Below are 16,627 nucleotides of genomic sequence, written 5' to 3' on the forward strand. Positions count from 1 at the left end.
TCTCGAAATTTGCCTTATGGGCAGATAATCCTTTGTTTTTCTAGTAGAAAAATAGAAGTCTTAGTCCTTTTGACATATTTTAAGACAAAGCTAGGAAAAATTCATTTCGATCATCCAAAATTATGCATTCAGACAATACTTATGGCTGTCCAATCAGGATTGCGCACTCCACCCTTTCAAATAAAAAAGTTTAAAAAAAGAAATCATAGACACTTACGTCTTCTCAAAAACGCCTAAATTCACCCACATCTTTATATGATTCGCAAAACCAAAAAAGTTTGTAGTAAAGTAAAGTAAGCAGTTCAATGGCATTTTCCTACTATTGAATACCTTTATACCATAGCATAAACCATAACAAATATCATGAACAAAGAGACTCTACGCTTTTGAAAGAAAAATAAGGTCCTGGAAATGGTTTCTGAATTATTTTTAAACAAAAACGTGATAAAATCGAGCGTGAGTTTGGCGAGTGTTGAAATAAATCGAACAGTGATAAAATTGGAGAACTACTGTACAAATCAATTATTAAAATCAAAAAGATCAAATTTCAATAAAAACTTTTTGCCATTTTAAAAATGTATTTATAGAATTTGATTGATAGTTCAAGAAAACAGCACTTTAGTGCTGGCGTCTTGATTTCGAATCTTTACTCAGATTTGTCTTTCGCTTCCAGTTTTGTTTACAAAGAGTTTATTAGTTAAAAAATTAAGTTGAGAAATATCAATAGTTGATTACTGATTAACTAAAAAAATTACATGATAGAAAAAAAAATTGATTTGAATTGAATTTAATCAAGGTAAGATATTTTTGCATAATGATGGTAAATGATATAAAAAAGTTAAATTTTAAAGTTTTTAAAATTGGAAAGATATCGTAACAAGTATCTATTGCTGATATCACTGAAGAATGTTTTAAAAGAAGGTTTTTTTACTAAACCATTTTGTTAAAACCTGAAAAGTGATCCAATTTTTGCTTTTAGATTTTCATAAATTAAATTTTTGTTGAAACTTTTTCCTTAATTTGTTGAAATAACTATTGGATGGACCGAGTGAATTTTAGGAATTTTTTTTGTCAAGTTATGTCGTGAGACAGATTACTATGAAAATTAAATAATAACTAACGGTCTTAGGAAAAGTTAATAATGATATGAAAACCTTTTTCATAAAATTTTTTGATAGCGTTTTATCAAAAAAGTTCCGTATTTTCATATGTGATTTCTACATATTTTTGAAAGTAATTTAAAAAACAGAAGCTAAAAGGAGATTCTTTGCACCTTGGAAAAATATGAAGTTTTTAGCCTTGCCAAGCTCAAATTTGTATCTGGAAAAATATTTATAATTAGCTAAAAATTTAATGGCGTGTTTTAATAAACAAAGTGATTAATAATAAAGTTGAGGTTTTAGTTTTTTTGGCTTATTCTGTTGCCTATCTTTAAAATTAAACGCCTGTCACATCGCTACTAATATGTTGACATGTAAAAGTAGCATACGATGAATAAAATTTGAAGTTATAATGGTTGGCTTCAAATTCTGAACTTGATTGGCTACACTTCCGTGAAAAAATCATTCCAAATACAACCTATTTTTTGTGTCAAGATGAGAGTTTCAATACAGATGGTCAATTGAATAGCAAACTGAAATTTACAAGTCATGATTAGTATCCATTTGGAAATGTCTCAAAATGAAATGAATATAAATGCAAAATTTATGATGAAATTCCGCCGGAGGCGAGCTAATTTTCTGATTTGTGTATTAACACTTATTTTTAAACACCTTTTGGGATCTAGTAACTTCCCATTACTACTGTAAATTCCTTTCTTGAACTGAAAATTCCAATTTAGGGGTTTCTTAAAAAAACTGATCTTTCCTTTTTTACATAAAACGAAAAAGAAGTACCTACTAGAACTTATGTCGAATCTAGAACTCGCAAATAGTTGAAATTCGTTAAAGTCTCAATAAAAACGAACGTTGAGATCCCAAGTAACACAGAGTAAACTAAAGAGGAAGCCGCCATCTTGGATTTCAAGATGGCGTCCGATAGCAAAATTTGACTTCTTCGAGTTTATCCCTTTCACCAGTTTATCCGTATTTTGGAGGTTTCATGCGTAATGAAACTAAATAGCAATTTTTATGACCATAATAAGGCTATTTAGCATTGAATTTACTATCGCCATGTTGGTGGCAAAATCTATCGACACAAAATGACGCCATGTAGTGGGATTCACAATGTCAAGTATTTAAAAATATTTGTTCAAGCCTATTTTCAATTAATTCCATCATGTTTGCGAAGTCATTATGTCATATATTACAATTATATATTTTTTGAAAAATGTTTTTCGCGAAATTTTTTAATTTTTTCTTTAATAAAAATAAATATTTTATTAAAATTTTCTTATTCTAAAGATTGGACAAGGCGCATTTATTTTAAGATACTTTTTCATACAAATTTTACATAAAAACAGGCTTTTTTGTTATTATTTTACCAGATCATATCTCAATAATGCAATCATCATTCATCAAACATCATGGTTGCTGGAAAAAATAAAAAAACTCGGAGAACTCACGTGAGCGAAAATAAAAACCAAAATTGCTAACATGTCTTACTAAAGCTTATGAAAGCATTGTGATCAAAATTGTACAGCATAATGATTTTATCGAAGTTTAAAAACTGGCCATGATGACGTTTCTAGAGCCAGCTTTTTTGGCATTATGAGAGTTCTGGTGTTGCATAGAATACGCTTTAGGTTTTAATGAAGATTAATGCTATAGTCCTAACGAAGCTGTGCTGACCATAGTTAAGCAAAAATTGTTACTTGGGAAGTCAATAAATTGAATGCCTACTCAGAGCTACCGAAAACAAAAGTTTCCCGTTGTAGCTGGATCGATCGATTGAATCATCATTTAAATAAAAGTGAAAAGTTCCTAAGAAAAGCACAAGTGAACGAACGAGTGAGTGACCTCTTTCCTTATGATTTCATCTTGATCTGCCCAGACTTGGCCCGGAGGAGTTTTTGTGGAGCTGCTGCTGCTGAAGATCTGTGTTGATCTGTTCCAGTCCCTACACATTTCAAAACAAAAACCAAACAACAACACCACACTTCTTTAGGTCTGATGGCTCATTCTGTGGGAGATCAACCTGGACTGATCTCCGTAAGGTTACTGCTTACTGTGGAGGGTGAATCACATTCACTTTTTCCAGTTTCACAGTTTCTGGCAAATTCGCGCCCAGTTCAATCTTGGTGGTGCACCCTTGACTTGTTTGGGGGAAAGTCTTCTTTAGGTCTCTCGGAGATGAGGTTGGGCAGATCATCCTTAATGTTTCTGGTGTGAAGAAGAAACTGATTCCTCCACAAGAAGCTCTGATTATTATTACCCTACTCGGTGGCATTATTGCGTTCGTTGTCTTCGGGACGTGAGATGTCACTCGGATGGGGTTTCTTTCTACTTCAGCCACTGTCCCCTTCAACGGATTTCGATCTCCTTCTCTGGGACCGTCTAGGGGTAAAAGTTCCAAGATCCATGGAAACAGTCTCGGAGGTGCTCTCGGTACTATCTTTACGGCTGATCTGGATGATGGAAGTTGGTAGCGTTTTCTCTTTGCAACTGGCAGCTGGGCCTTTTTCATTAGCTGTCGTTATTTTCGCTGCCGGCCGTTATTGTCGTGGGAGTCGCTGGCCCCAAAAGTGTTATTCGAGGGGTAATTGAGTGCTAATGGAGAGATTGGCCGATTGTCGTCCCCCGCCCCCCTGAGGCTGACTGACTTTGTCGGCTTAGAATCAGGCAGTCAGCCGGTTAATGAAGGTTTTGCTCTTTACCTGATTAATGAAGCACGGAAGAAAAATTTAGCCGATGCAGCCGAATCTGATAAGATGTGATTTAATAAAGTTAGGCATAATTTTCTCCCATTGAGGCTGCGTCGGTTTCCGGAGCAGTAAACTGCCCATTACTTAGATTAGCTCGGAGTGGCACCAACTATAAAACGATACCGTTTATGGAGCGTGTGATTGTTTCTGCAATTTTTATTAGAACAAACAATTAGATGCAGCCTTAGCAATCAAAATTAATCCGTTTCATTAGTCAAAATTTGTAAAATTTTCATATAAAATTTGGATCATCGTGTCAACAGCTCTCTGAATGCTTTTTCCGATAACAGCGGCTTCGAGTTCCTAAAAATGCAACCAAAATTATTCAGTGGAATCTCAAAACAAATTAAGAGACACCCCTTACATTTTCAAACTTAAAATTTCTTCCCCGAAACTTTCCCGTCCTTCCGAGTGTTGCCCCTGACTTCCGTTTTCCTCAATTCGGAAGTATTCCTCTAGCTCCTGGGTAGTTACGAATCCTCTTGTTTCCGGTCCATCAAACAGCTTCCGGGCCCGCTCCCGGAACAGTTCGATACAACTCTGAACTTCCGCCTGCATCGCTCCCAGTTGCTCTGGAATAGACGTCGTCGTCGTTGGCCCTCCACCTTCAACGCAGTAAACACCCAAAAAACGTTCCGTAACGTCCCTCAGTTGAGTGCTCAAACACAACAGAATGTAGTCGATGTACTTCATACGGATTGACCGACGCAATCGCCGATGGATTTTCTGGCTCGATTCCTTATTCAGCACGTAGATCAGAAAAACGGAAATCAAAACAACGGTCAGCAGTCCGAAAACCACCCCCAGGGGAAAGTGTTCGAGATTTTCCAGCAGCTGTTCGGGAAGCTCCGGGTGCCATTGCGATAGCGATTGGATCGTCGCCGTAGTGCCTTCGATGATCAGGAAAAATAGGAAACTTTTACGATAGTTGCTCCTGAGGAAACTGTGAATTTTCTGAAAAAACACTATGAAATTTTGAATTTCGAGCATCTTTCCAAACTGAACATCTTTCAAATGAAACCCGGTTACTTGATTGGAACAAATAGAACGGAAACTGACAAAAGTACATTTATTGAAAAACATAAGAACATACCTATAAGGTGTCTCATTATGTCTAAGCACGATTTTGATACAACCCTGCTTATTCCGACGACGTTTAAACAGATGATTTCTGCTGGGTGTTGTTGTTTACAGTTTAACTTAAAACTCTGAGTATCGTGAGCTCTTTTCTAAATTTTCATGAGAATGAGAAGCATTTCCCTAGAAAAGCGCGAAATATCATGCACAAATGTTGTACTACCACCTCATTTCGCCAAGTCAGTTGGCGAAAATGGAAGAAGTAAGCATTGGAGCGGTCTGAAATTCGGCTAGAAGTATTGAGCTTCGTGGACGAAAAACAATTTGGGTGGACACCGGGTCCGGGGGATAAAACTTTGGACCGGAAAGTCATACGTGCTGACGATAATAAAAGAAAACTGCCTTAGTTAAGGACATGCCCAAAAACGTGAATCACCCCTAAACACTGTCATGATCCATCCCTAAGCTCTGTTTTGGCTTGATTTTCCATCAGTTCACTACTCAAAGTCCAGATCGAACCAAATGAGGTGAATCTGCCATATTGTCCTTAAGCGAGATCGATTGAAACTTTTTGGGCCCATACCAAATAGTATTTGAAAAAAACATGTGAAGTCTTCAGACAGGGATGGCAAAACTCCTCCGATCGGCTTGACCAGTGAAAGAAAATGCATTTTTTTTCGTCTGCTCCCCCCAACTTGTGTGGGGAGAGATAAATCGCACTGCAATCGAGAGTGAGATTGTCAACACATAAGAGTGAGCGAGAGCATTCACATCCGCTGACAGAGATGCCAATGTGCCTGATTTTTGAGGATTTGCCTGATTTTTTGAGGCTCAACCTGACAACTCTGATAAGCCATTGTATTTCCCTGATTTTGAAAAAAAGCCTGATTTTACCTGATTTTTGCAAATGCGATGAAAAATGACGTTTCCAGATTTTTTTTACACCAGTCTCTGATTTTGAAAAAAAAAATTTTTTTTGGCAACCCTGATTGCGCATTGTATAGAGGATAAATCTGAGCTAACATAGTTTTTTTCTTGGTATGTTCACGAGAAAAAAACGCTGCTCTCCGAACTGGAGGAGCCAGAGGTGTCCTGATTTTTCAGGATTTTTTCGGATTTTCGAGAGACCGTCCTAAATTTTCAAAAACTGTCGAATTTCTTGAATTTCGAATTTTTGAAAATTGATGTTTAAAATGTTCTGAACTGCTCTGATTAAAAAAAAAATTATATGTGAATTTGTAGTTAAATGATGAGAACATCAAACGAATCTGTAATTAAACAGTTTAGCTCTAAAACCGATGGTAATCTTCGATTCAAATGATAATTAGACGGCGATTTTCGATATAAACTGCAAGCTAGCCAAGAAATTAATTTCTTCTGATGCATGAATTAAGGCGTCTACAGCACCATTTCGCCTTAATTTATACAGTCTAAGAAGATCTGCATTTTATTCCTACCAATGAAGTAGTGTCTTGAAAAAATTCTGCTTTTTTTTTCTTCACGGTATCCTGATTTTTTTACAAAATCACCTGGCATCTCTGCCTCGAACGCCACCTTTAACAGTTATTATTTCAAGAAAAAAAAATCGTGCGTAAAGAATCTGCACCCAAAAATAATGAAAAAATATGTTTTTCTTAAAATAAATTTGTACTTATGGCAACCATGCTTACTGCAGGCATAGTTGCCACAAGTACAGATTTATTTGAAAAAAAAATACAGATTTTTTCGTTATTTCCCGGTACAGATTCTGTACGCACTGAAGACCGATGTTAAAGATTTGGTTAAAATAAATACAAATTCTACCATTAAAAAAAAACCAACTAAAAGCTTTTTGAAAAAGGATATAGAAATCATATCGATTGAACAATTCGTTGAGAAAACGACAGAATTCAGATTCGTACGAAAGTCGTTAATGTATGTATGTATGTATGTATGTATCCACCTTGGGTTTGCGACAGCGCCGCGGTTATGGCCAAGAAAATAACCTACGCGTCCATCTTGGCTACCACGCAACGCAATCATAACCCCTCAATGAGACTTTTAAGGGAATGGAATCGTAAGCAGAGTCACTTAAGGTATCCAGGGTAGTAATGGGGAAAAGTCTCGAGAAATTATAACAATATTGTTGACTAACCAAGATAGCTTGCAAATTATAATCCCGCCCCCCAAGGCTTCCGAAAAAAGAGTGCGTCCTTATTCTACAAAAAGTAATCAAACACTATCTTTTTCTCAGCCATGCCAAATTCCCTTGACATAAATTGAGAAACGTCCAGTATTCGAAACGGGTAACGAGCACATACCGCTACCTGTTCCTTTTGCAAAAGAAGGTTACCCTGATGCCCCTACCCTAGTTGTTTAAATTTGTAATAATGATAATATGAATATTACAACAATATAATAAAATTAAATACAATATATGTTATATAATAGATATATTAATATGATATCACGTAATACGATATACTACAATATAATCTAATATGGCAATGTAATACAGAAGATAATATAGTAAAATATGTGTATTATAATGTTATCTAATATATGATATGATGTTCCTGGTGATTTTGATTCTGCTGAAAAACTGTTAAATGATAACTAACCAAATTAAAATCTGTTGGTTTTCAAGAATTTTAAAGAAAATAAAATAAATTATATTGATAGTATAAGAAAAATAACTTAAAACTATGATCTGATTTACTAGAATATCTGCAGACAAACGAAGCTATGATAGTTAAAATATAATTAAAGTAGTATAACTTCATTGAGCGAACATCATCTGAGAAAAAATATCTAAAATACATGTTGAATGAATGTGGGCTGAAACTGAAAAGAATGTGTAAATTAAAATATATCAATTGTTTAGCCGGTTAACTGCTAGAACTAAAAAATAGTTATCAAAATAAATGAATGGTAAAATAATAAATATTAATTATTAATTTGAATTGTGCGCTAAACAGGCTGAAAAAATAGAGGGATACTGATCATCATTTATTGTAAGCTTATAAATATTCAAAATCATTTGAAAAATAAATACAAACAATCAATAATTCAAATGACTTTGTCATGAGAAGAGTAGAAATATAATAAACTATACGTTCAATAATATAATTTCAGCAGCTCCGCAAGTTTTCCGCATTTAGATTGAAAGTTCTGTAACTAGGTTTATAAAATTATTAAAACACTAATGATTACGAAATCCTCTTCCTCAATCAGTCAATGTTTGAAATGTTTAGAAATTTTTGAATCAGTAAAAATGTTTGAATAGTATTGAATAGTTTTGAATGACCTCAATTAATATTACATAATTATGAAATAATGATTAAAGGTAGATGCCATCACACAGCCTTGAAAACTAAAAAATAAATAAAAATAATAAGAAAAGAATAAAGTTGAACATGCTGCCAGAAATTTATGAATAAATACCCCCGGCATAAAAAAAAAACTTTAAAATCGAAATGCCTTAATAAGACCATTTTTAAATAAAAAAGTAATCAATAAAAAACACTGAAATAGAAAAACAACAATTTAACGTACACGATGACTAAATATGATTAATAATTAGTTTTACACAATTGCTAAAATTCTGAATTAAAAATTATTGATGAGGTCTTTTTTAAACAAACTGAAAAGAAGCAATTATCATGAATGCCTTCGCTAATTGCTTCTTTTCAGCATACCGATTTATGATTATTTATAATAACAGAAAAGCAACACTGATATTTTGAATATTTTTTTTTATATGATCTGCTGCTTACCTAGACAATCGACCAATTTCAAGTTTAATTCTATAAATATTCAATATAGTTTCACAGGTTTATGTTAAAATTCTGTTTGGATAAACTAGTCTATACAAGAATGAATCTAACATGTTTAAATAGTTTAAAGGGATGAATCATCCTAAACGGATGAAAATCCTTTAAAAAAAATAGTTTAAATTTGTTTCAAAATATACTTGAGCGAAGTACACTATTTAACAGTCTTAAGTCCGTGAAACTAATAAAATGGTGATTTACCATTTATTTAATTTTGATATTCAGCAATCTATTTTCTTTAATTTTTTTTTTACGTATCTACAATGAACATCTTCATAATATCTCAGACCATAATAAAAAAAATTAAAAAAAAAACAAATCTTTGATGTTTGAATAAATTTGGCAACTATGTAATCGAGATGGTCGGTTCGAACTAAATGAAAATGTTCTAGCTCAGCTCACCTTAGCAGTAGGGCTTCGCATTTTTCTACAGTTAGGACACGAACCAAAAATTATCATAGTCTGAGTATTGGATTTTTTTCTGCTTAAAAGAACCATGTGTTAACAAAAATTATTCCAAATAGAACAAAGTTTAGATTTAAATAAGAAAGAACTGTATACTTTTCTTTTGATTTGTTCACACAATCTATTTTGAGATGTCATCTTTTTGGATAGCGGGAGGTATCTCATCAGAACTACCATGCATAGAAGCAACACTTTTCCAACGAATGTGTGTGGAACTTTCTGGAACTATCTCTCGTCACCAATTTTTACCCGCCTATAACGCTAACGCTAGCTACGACACGCACTTTCTCAAACATTTCTAACTACCGCCATCTCTATTTACTTTTTGAGAATTAGTAAAATGTCAAAATAAAATGTGGCGTCGCCGGAGATGAATTCGCAGACACACAATTAAAATGCAAAATTTCACCGATCACACTTTATTACTGTTAAAAACTTCATAATAAAAACAATTTTAAACACTTCACCTATCACTTAAACAAAAAATTTACATTAAACACGACTTAATCATGCTTAATTTCACTTTGAATCTCCGTCGAAGGGAATTGCGTTGGTCGCTATCCAGTGCTCCCAAACACCTCGTCAGATTCGTACGAAAGTCGTTAATCATGAGAAATAATAACACAGTTGAATAAAGTTTACGGATTTAAAAACAACACCAACATTTTTTTTAATTAATTGATTAGTTAAACAAAATTTTAAAAGAACTACAGATTTTTCTGATATTTTCCACTGATGATCTTTTTAGTTGTTGGTGGCATTTAATGCAAATTTTTTGGTCGGCTAATTTTTTTTTCAATGAGAGCAAAGATTTTAATGTGGCATCCCTCAAAGTCGCATACAGTTAGGGTTGCCAATGTGCCTGATTTTTCAGGATTGGCCCGATTTTTGGAGGCCTATCCTGATAACTTAATGCCTCTTTTGCTCCTGATTTTTTGGAAAAAAAAAGTCAAATTTTGCCTGATTTCTGTATTATAACGAAAAATAATAATGTTTAAATCAGCAGAATGGAATAATAAAAAACGGATGTCAATTGTCAAATGTTTGACAAAAATGACAAAAATGACAAAAATGACAAAAATGACAAAAATGACAAAAATGACAAAAATGACAAAAATGACAAAAATGACAAAAATGACAAAAATGACAAAAATGACAAAAATGACAAAAATGACAAAAATGACAAAAATGACAAAAATGACAAAAATGACAAAAATGACAAAAATGACAAAAATGACAAAAATGACAAAAATGACAAAAATGACAAAAATGACAAAAATGACAAAAATGACAAAAATGACAAAAATGACAAAAATGACAAAAATGACAAAAATGACAAAAATGACAAAAATGACCAAAATGACAAAAATGACAAAAATGACAAAAATGACAAAAATGACAAAAATGACAAAAATGACAAAAATGACAAAAATGACAAAAATGACAAAAAATGACAAAAATGACAAAAATGACAAAAATGACAAAAATGACAAAAATGACAAAAATGACAAAAATGACAAAAATGACAAAAATGACAAAAATGACAAAAATGACAAAAATGACAAAAATGACAAAAATGACAAAAATGACAAAAATGACAAAAATGACAAAAATGACAAAAATGACAAAAATGACAAAAATGACAAAAATGACAAAAATGACAAAAATGACAAAAATGACAAAAATGACAAAAATGACAAAAATGACAAAAATGACAAAAATGACAAAAATGACAAAGATGACAAAAATTACAAAAATGACAAAAATGACAAAAATGACAAAAAATGACAAAAATGACAACAATGACAAAAATGACAACTCTCCCATGGAGTGCAAAATTTTTAAAATAAAAAGATACATCGAGCAGGAAAGTTTCAAATGTATTTTGCAAAAAAAAATTGATTTCGCAATTTGCTAAAACACACGCTGAAGACGCTTCCAAGAGGTTTATCAAAAACATAAATAAATCGTTCCGGTGCGAAAGCTTCGATGTGGGAGATCTTCATCCGAGGTGTTTTTCTGTTTCACATGACCATATAGAGTGTGTTTTACTACTGACTTGCAAATTATTCTGCACTTTCGCATTACAAACGCAAAAATGTCCCATGTAAGATTTAAAATTCTTTTTTGTTTATCTAATCTAGACCATTTTTTCAAAGTTTTAAAACAAAAGTAGTATAGGGCGGAACTTCATAAATCCTTTTGAATTTTTTTTAAATTTCGAAATAAATTATCTCTTTTAAGAAAAGAAAGCGATTACAGAAGTCCATTCGTTCCGAAATAAGTCGTATGTGAGAAAACGATTGTACCACTGTTTACGTCAAAGAAGATGATCTCTTTTTTCCTCGAAACACACAGAAATGAAATTATAGAGCTCATTCTTGTTCCCGTGTCGTGCTATTCCGATTCGCTTTCGTTGGCCCCCTTCCGGAGATTGGACCTGGACTTGTTCCGCGTCTCGAAAGCTTCTTCGAGCCAGAAATGTTGTCAAGTTTTTGGAAGATACGGCAGCAGCAAGACTAATTAGGATATTATGTTTCTTGATTCCTTCGTCTACTTTTTTCATTTGAAAATCTGGACAAAGATGCATCACACAATCAAATTCCGTTCACGGGAAAGTTTTATGACAAATGAGGAGCTCTTCGAATGGATGTTCCTTTTTTATTGTGTGCAATTTTCGAAACATTTGTCTATGCAAATTAGTTGATCCGATTTGGTTTTGGCCTAGTTTGCTTGAAACACCACCATAAGGTGATTAATAACAATAAAAATCAAGTTTTTAATCACCTTCCATGCTCATTGGGTCGATTAAAGCGATAAACGATAACCATTTTTCTCGCAATTTCGATGCCAAATAAGAAACATCTTCTGTCCGAAAGAAGTTCCAAAAATTCCATTCCTCAAACCTCTTTTTTTAGTTCGTTTATGAAAATTTGAATAGCGTGAAATCGGCTGTTGGGATCGTAAACCCAAATTGATATTTTATGTTCTTTTTCAGCAACTCTCGAGGAAGGGGGGCCTTTTCAAGATTGCTTTTTTCTTTTAATCACGTGCTTTACTCAGCTGACTAACACTTAATAAAAGTCCACCCGCGCGAGCTTTTTTTTGTAAAAGACTTTTTCTATCTCATCTCGACTTTTACTCACATCTTAAGCCGGGCAGCACTGACCTTGTTCAATTTCAATGTTTCCCCGGGGCTTAATCGCCAACACCGGCATCAGCATCGCCTCTTAATCATCCTTCGATTGCGACTGGATGGCGGCACGTCTCGAGTGAAATTCGAACGACGAACGGTAAAACACCTCCCTTTATCGAGATAATCAATGGCACTTTATCAAGAAAGGTGTCACTTTCCATTCATTCGTTGAAATCGATAGGGTTGCAACAAATAACTAACTGAATGCGATACGGCTTTTGCCTTTGAGCGAAACCGTTTAAAATCGAGGTGCAAGAGAAGAAGGAGGGAAAACGCCTTGATAATAGAGTGGTACTGATTTGGATTAAGTGGAATTTCTCGCCCAGGAAGAAAGAAAAAAGTTTTTGTCCAAATCGATTCTTTGTTATACTTTGAAACAAGAAAATAATATAAGGAACTTCTATTAAGAAATTTTAAAGAATTTGAAAAACGGCTAACATTTTGTCAATTTTGTCAATTTCGTCAATTTCGTCAATTTTGTGAATTTTGTCAATTCTGTCAATTTTGTCAATTTTGTAAATTTTGTAAATTTTGTAAATTTTGTAAATTTTGTAAATTTTGTAAATTTTGTAAATTTTGTAAATTTTGTAAATTTTGTAAATTTTGTAAATTTTGTAAATTTTGTAAATTTTGTAAATTTTGTAAATTTTGTCAATTTTGTCAATTTTGTAAATTTTGTAAATTTTGTAAATTTTGTCAATTTTGTCAATTTTGTCAATTTTGTCAATTTTGTCAATTTTGTTAATTTTGTCAATTTTGTCAATTTTGTCAATTTTGTCAATTTTGTCAATTTTGTCAATTTTGTCAATTTTGTCAATTTTGTCAATTTTGTCAATTTTGTCAATTTTGTCAATTTTGTCAATTTTGTCAATTTTGTCAATTTTGTCAATTTTGTCAATTTTGTCAATTTTGTCAATTTTGTCAATTTTGTCAATTTTGTCAATTTTGTCAATTTTGTCAATTTTGTCAATTTTGTCAATTTTGTCAATTTTGTCAATTTTGTCAATTTTGTCAATTTTGTCAATTTTGTCAATTTTGTCAATTTTGTCAATTTTGTCAATTTTGTCAATTTTGTCAATTTTGTCAATTTTGTCAATTTTGTCAATTTTGTCAATTTTGTCAATTTTGTCAATTTTGTCAATTTTGTCAATTTTGTCAATTTTGTCAATTTTGTCAATTTTGTCAATTTTGTCAATTTTGTCAATTTTGTCAATTTTGTCAATTTTGTCAAATTTTTAAATTTTGTCAATTTTGTCAATTTTGTCAATTTTGTCAATTTTGTCAATTTTGTCAATTTTGTCAATTTTGTCAATTTTGACAATTTTGTCAATTTTGTCAATTTTGTCAATTTTGTCAATTTTGTCAATTTTGTCAATTTTGTCAATTTTGTCAATTTTGTCAATTTTGTGCATTTTGTCAATTTTGTCAATTTTGTCAATTTTGTCAATTTTGTCAATTTTGTCAATTTTGTCAATTTTGTCAATTTTGTCAATTTTGTCAATTTTGTCAATTTTGTCAATTTTGTCAATTTTGTCAATTTTGTCAATTTTGTCAATTTTGTCAATTTTGTCAATTTTGTAAATTTTGTCAATTTTGTCAATTTTGTCAATTTTGTCAATTTTGTCAATTTTGTCAATTTTGTCAATTTTGTCAATTTTGTCAATTTTGTCAATTTTGTCAATTTTGTCATTTTTGTCAATTTTGTCAATTGTGTCAATTTTGTCAATTTTGTCATTTTTGTCAATTTTTTCAATTTTGTTAATTTTGTCAATTTTGTCAATTTTGTCAATTTTGTCAATTTTGTCAATTTTGTCAGTTTTGTCAATTTTGTCAATTTTGCAATTTTGTCAATTTTGTCAATTTTGTCAATTTTGTCAATTTTGTCAAATTTATCAATTTTGTCAATTTTGTCAATTTTGTCAATTTTGTGAATTTTGTCAATTTTGACAATTTTGACAATTTTGACAATTTTGACAATTTTGACAATTTTGACAATTTTGACAATTTTGACAATTTTGACAATTTTGACAATTTTGACAATTTTGACAATTTTGACAATTTTGACAATTTTGACAATTTTGACAATTTTGACAATTTTGACAATTTTGACAATTTTGACAATTTTGACAATTTTGACAATTTTGACAATTTTGACAATTTTGACAATTTCGACAATTTGGACAATTTTGACAATTTTGACAATTTTGACAATTTTGACAATTTTGACAATTTTGACAATTTTGACAATTTTGACAATTTTGACAATTTTGACAATTTTGACAATTTTGACAATTTTGACAATTTTGACAATTTTGACAATTTTGACAATTTTGACAATTTTGACAATTTTGACAATTTTGTCAATTTTGGTAATTTTGACAATTTTGACAATGGACTATCAGATTTGAAATTTTGAATCAGATTTGGATTAAAGATTCCTGTCGAAGTTTGTTTTCGTCATAAAAATTTCAGTTTTTAATGGTTATCCCCGTCGAAACGTTAAGATTTTTTTTCGTAATTTTCAAAACCTCATTACTTTTTTGTGTTGACCTTCTCATTCCTCTATGCAAGTCTATGGTGAGCTTTCAACCTGTGTGTGGTGACATCTTCAAATGTTTTACGACCCCAAGTCCAATTTTGGCAAGAAAAAAAATCACCTTCACGACCTCGAACCATTTTCGTTAATCGTATCCGTACCTACAGCATAAGCTAACGAAAGCAAAATGGTTTGAGGTTGTGCAAACTTAAGCGACTTACGCCGGCTTAGAAACTTTTTAGCATCCATAGCACGTGCTCTTCGTTTGAAGTTAGCAACGTCCAAAAAAAAAAGCTGCCGTTAAACTGATTCATTCACTTGCTTCGAGGGGATGTTAGGATAATATATTTATTTCGCCAAATGAACATACTAAACTTGTTTGGAGATAAACTTTAAGAGAGTGAAAAAAGCCAAAATTTTCATGACCAAAAACGTGTTTGAGCGGTTTGTCAAATTTGCAAATCCTTTTTCGCCAAAAATGTGACTGGCCGGTCAATCGCATTTTTTTCTCTTTCGGTTTTGTTTTGATTTGTTTGCTCAACTTCGGAATGATTTACGATGCTGACCGGAGTTGGTCTTGAATTTTGATTTCGCTGTTTGCTAATACCCATACGTGAGCTCCGTTATATTTTAAGCTGATCGATTACAACAGGATGCAATTTTGCAACCCCTCATGTTTTGAGCTTTGAATTTAAGCGTAAATGATCCGATTATCAATTGAAACATGTTTTAAGCTTCGAAACATTTTAAACATTCTAAGAAAATTTGTATAACTTTTAATCATACCCACAATCAAAAATTGATACTAACTATTTGCATTCTCTCCAACTGAATCGTCAACCACTCTAAAAACCCAGTTGCACTGGTCGAAATCGTCACGGCTACCGAGTCAACGAATACAGTTTCGACAACGACGACGAGGAGGACACCGATAGCGACGAAGACGACAATAAAGATGCTTATCGACGACACTGCTATAACGTCAACGAAGGTGAAAGCAGCAGCAACGAAGAAGATCGATTTTCGGTAGGCAGTTTTCTGGGTGTTTGTCGAGGACAATCTTCAAGCAGTCTTGCTGGGTCTCGGTCCAACATTAGTCACACCGATTCTGTGGCCTCTTCCAGTGGGGGGTCTTCGGCTACCGGTGGATCTTCTGGACGAAGCAGTCGTGGTTGGCTGGTGTACTTTGGCAATAAACTGCACCTGGCGCCCATGCGGAAGACTTTCCTGACGACGTAAGTCCACCTTCGAGTCAGCGTCAGTGTGTTTTGTCGTCTGCGTTGCTTCTCGTTTTCTGCTCTGCTCTGCATTGGTTCGTTTGTTCACTCGCTTGCGTGTTCGTTGTTTCGTGTTTGATGATTGTTGGATTTGAATAGCTCGTTTTTTTGAGATCTTTTTGCGCTTTATACTTTATTTTCAGGTGTGTGGCTTGCATTCAAACATATACGTTTGCTTCTTTTATGCTTCAAAGAATCATACACTATTTTATCGGTTGAAAACCCATAACGGCTTCATTTTTAAGCCTATCTATAGTTATAATAAAAGGGTGGATGTGATTTGTGTTTTTGTTCATATTCTAAATAGTTTTCAGTTTCATACCGAGTTGACAGCCAAATGAAAGATTTTTCAATTATTTTTTCTTATGATTTGATTAAACTATGCAATAGACTCAAAAGAAT

The 16,627-nt window shown here is 32.7% G+C and overlaps 2 protein-coding genes across 5 annotated transcripts in view; one reads left to right on the forward strand and one right to left on the reverse strand.

The window, feature by feature from the left end:
* LOC129743840 (protein Shroom) overlaps positions 1-16,627 on the forward strand; it is a 384,017-nt gene that overhangs the window by 292,210 nt on the left and 75,180 nt on the right. For 3 of the 4 annotated variants that reach the window (XM_055736051.1, XM_055736053.1, XM_055736052.1), the window contains one exon: positions 15,806-16,183. The exons of the other annotated variant lie outside the window; for it this stretch is intronic. In XM_055736051.1, the coding sequence (XP_055592026.1) occupies positions 15,806-16,183 (378 nt within the window). The remainder of the gene's footprint in view (positions 1-15,805; positions 16,184-16,627) is intronic. 4 annotated transcript variants of the gene reach the window in all.
* On the reverse strand, positions 3,932-4,881 carry LOC129743842 (uncharacterized). The gene is made up of 2 exons (XM_055736055.1): positions 4,227-4,881; positions 3,932-4,165 (listed from the first exon to the last, which is right to left on the reverse strand). Exons 1-2 carry the CDS (start codon positions 4,850-4,852, stop codon positions 4,111-4,113), a joined length of 681 nt encoding a protein of 226 aa, XP_055592030.1. The 5' UTR covers positions 4,853-4,881; the 3' UTR covers positions 3,932-4,110.

This window comes from Uranotaenia lowii, chromosome 2 (assembly GCF_029784155.1).
Source record: "Uranotaenia lowii strain MFRU-FL chromosome 2, ASM2978415v1, whole genome shotgun sequence".
Taxonomy (NCBI): Eukaryota; Metazoa; Arthropoda; class Insecta; order Diptera; family Culicidae; genus Uranotaenia; species Uranotaenia lowii.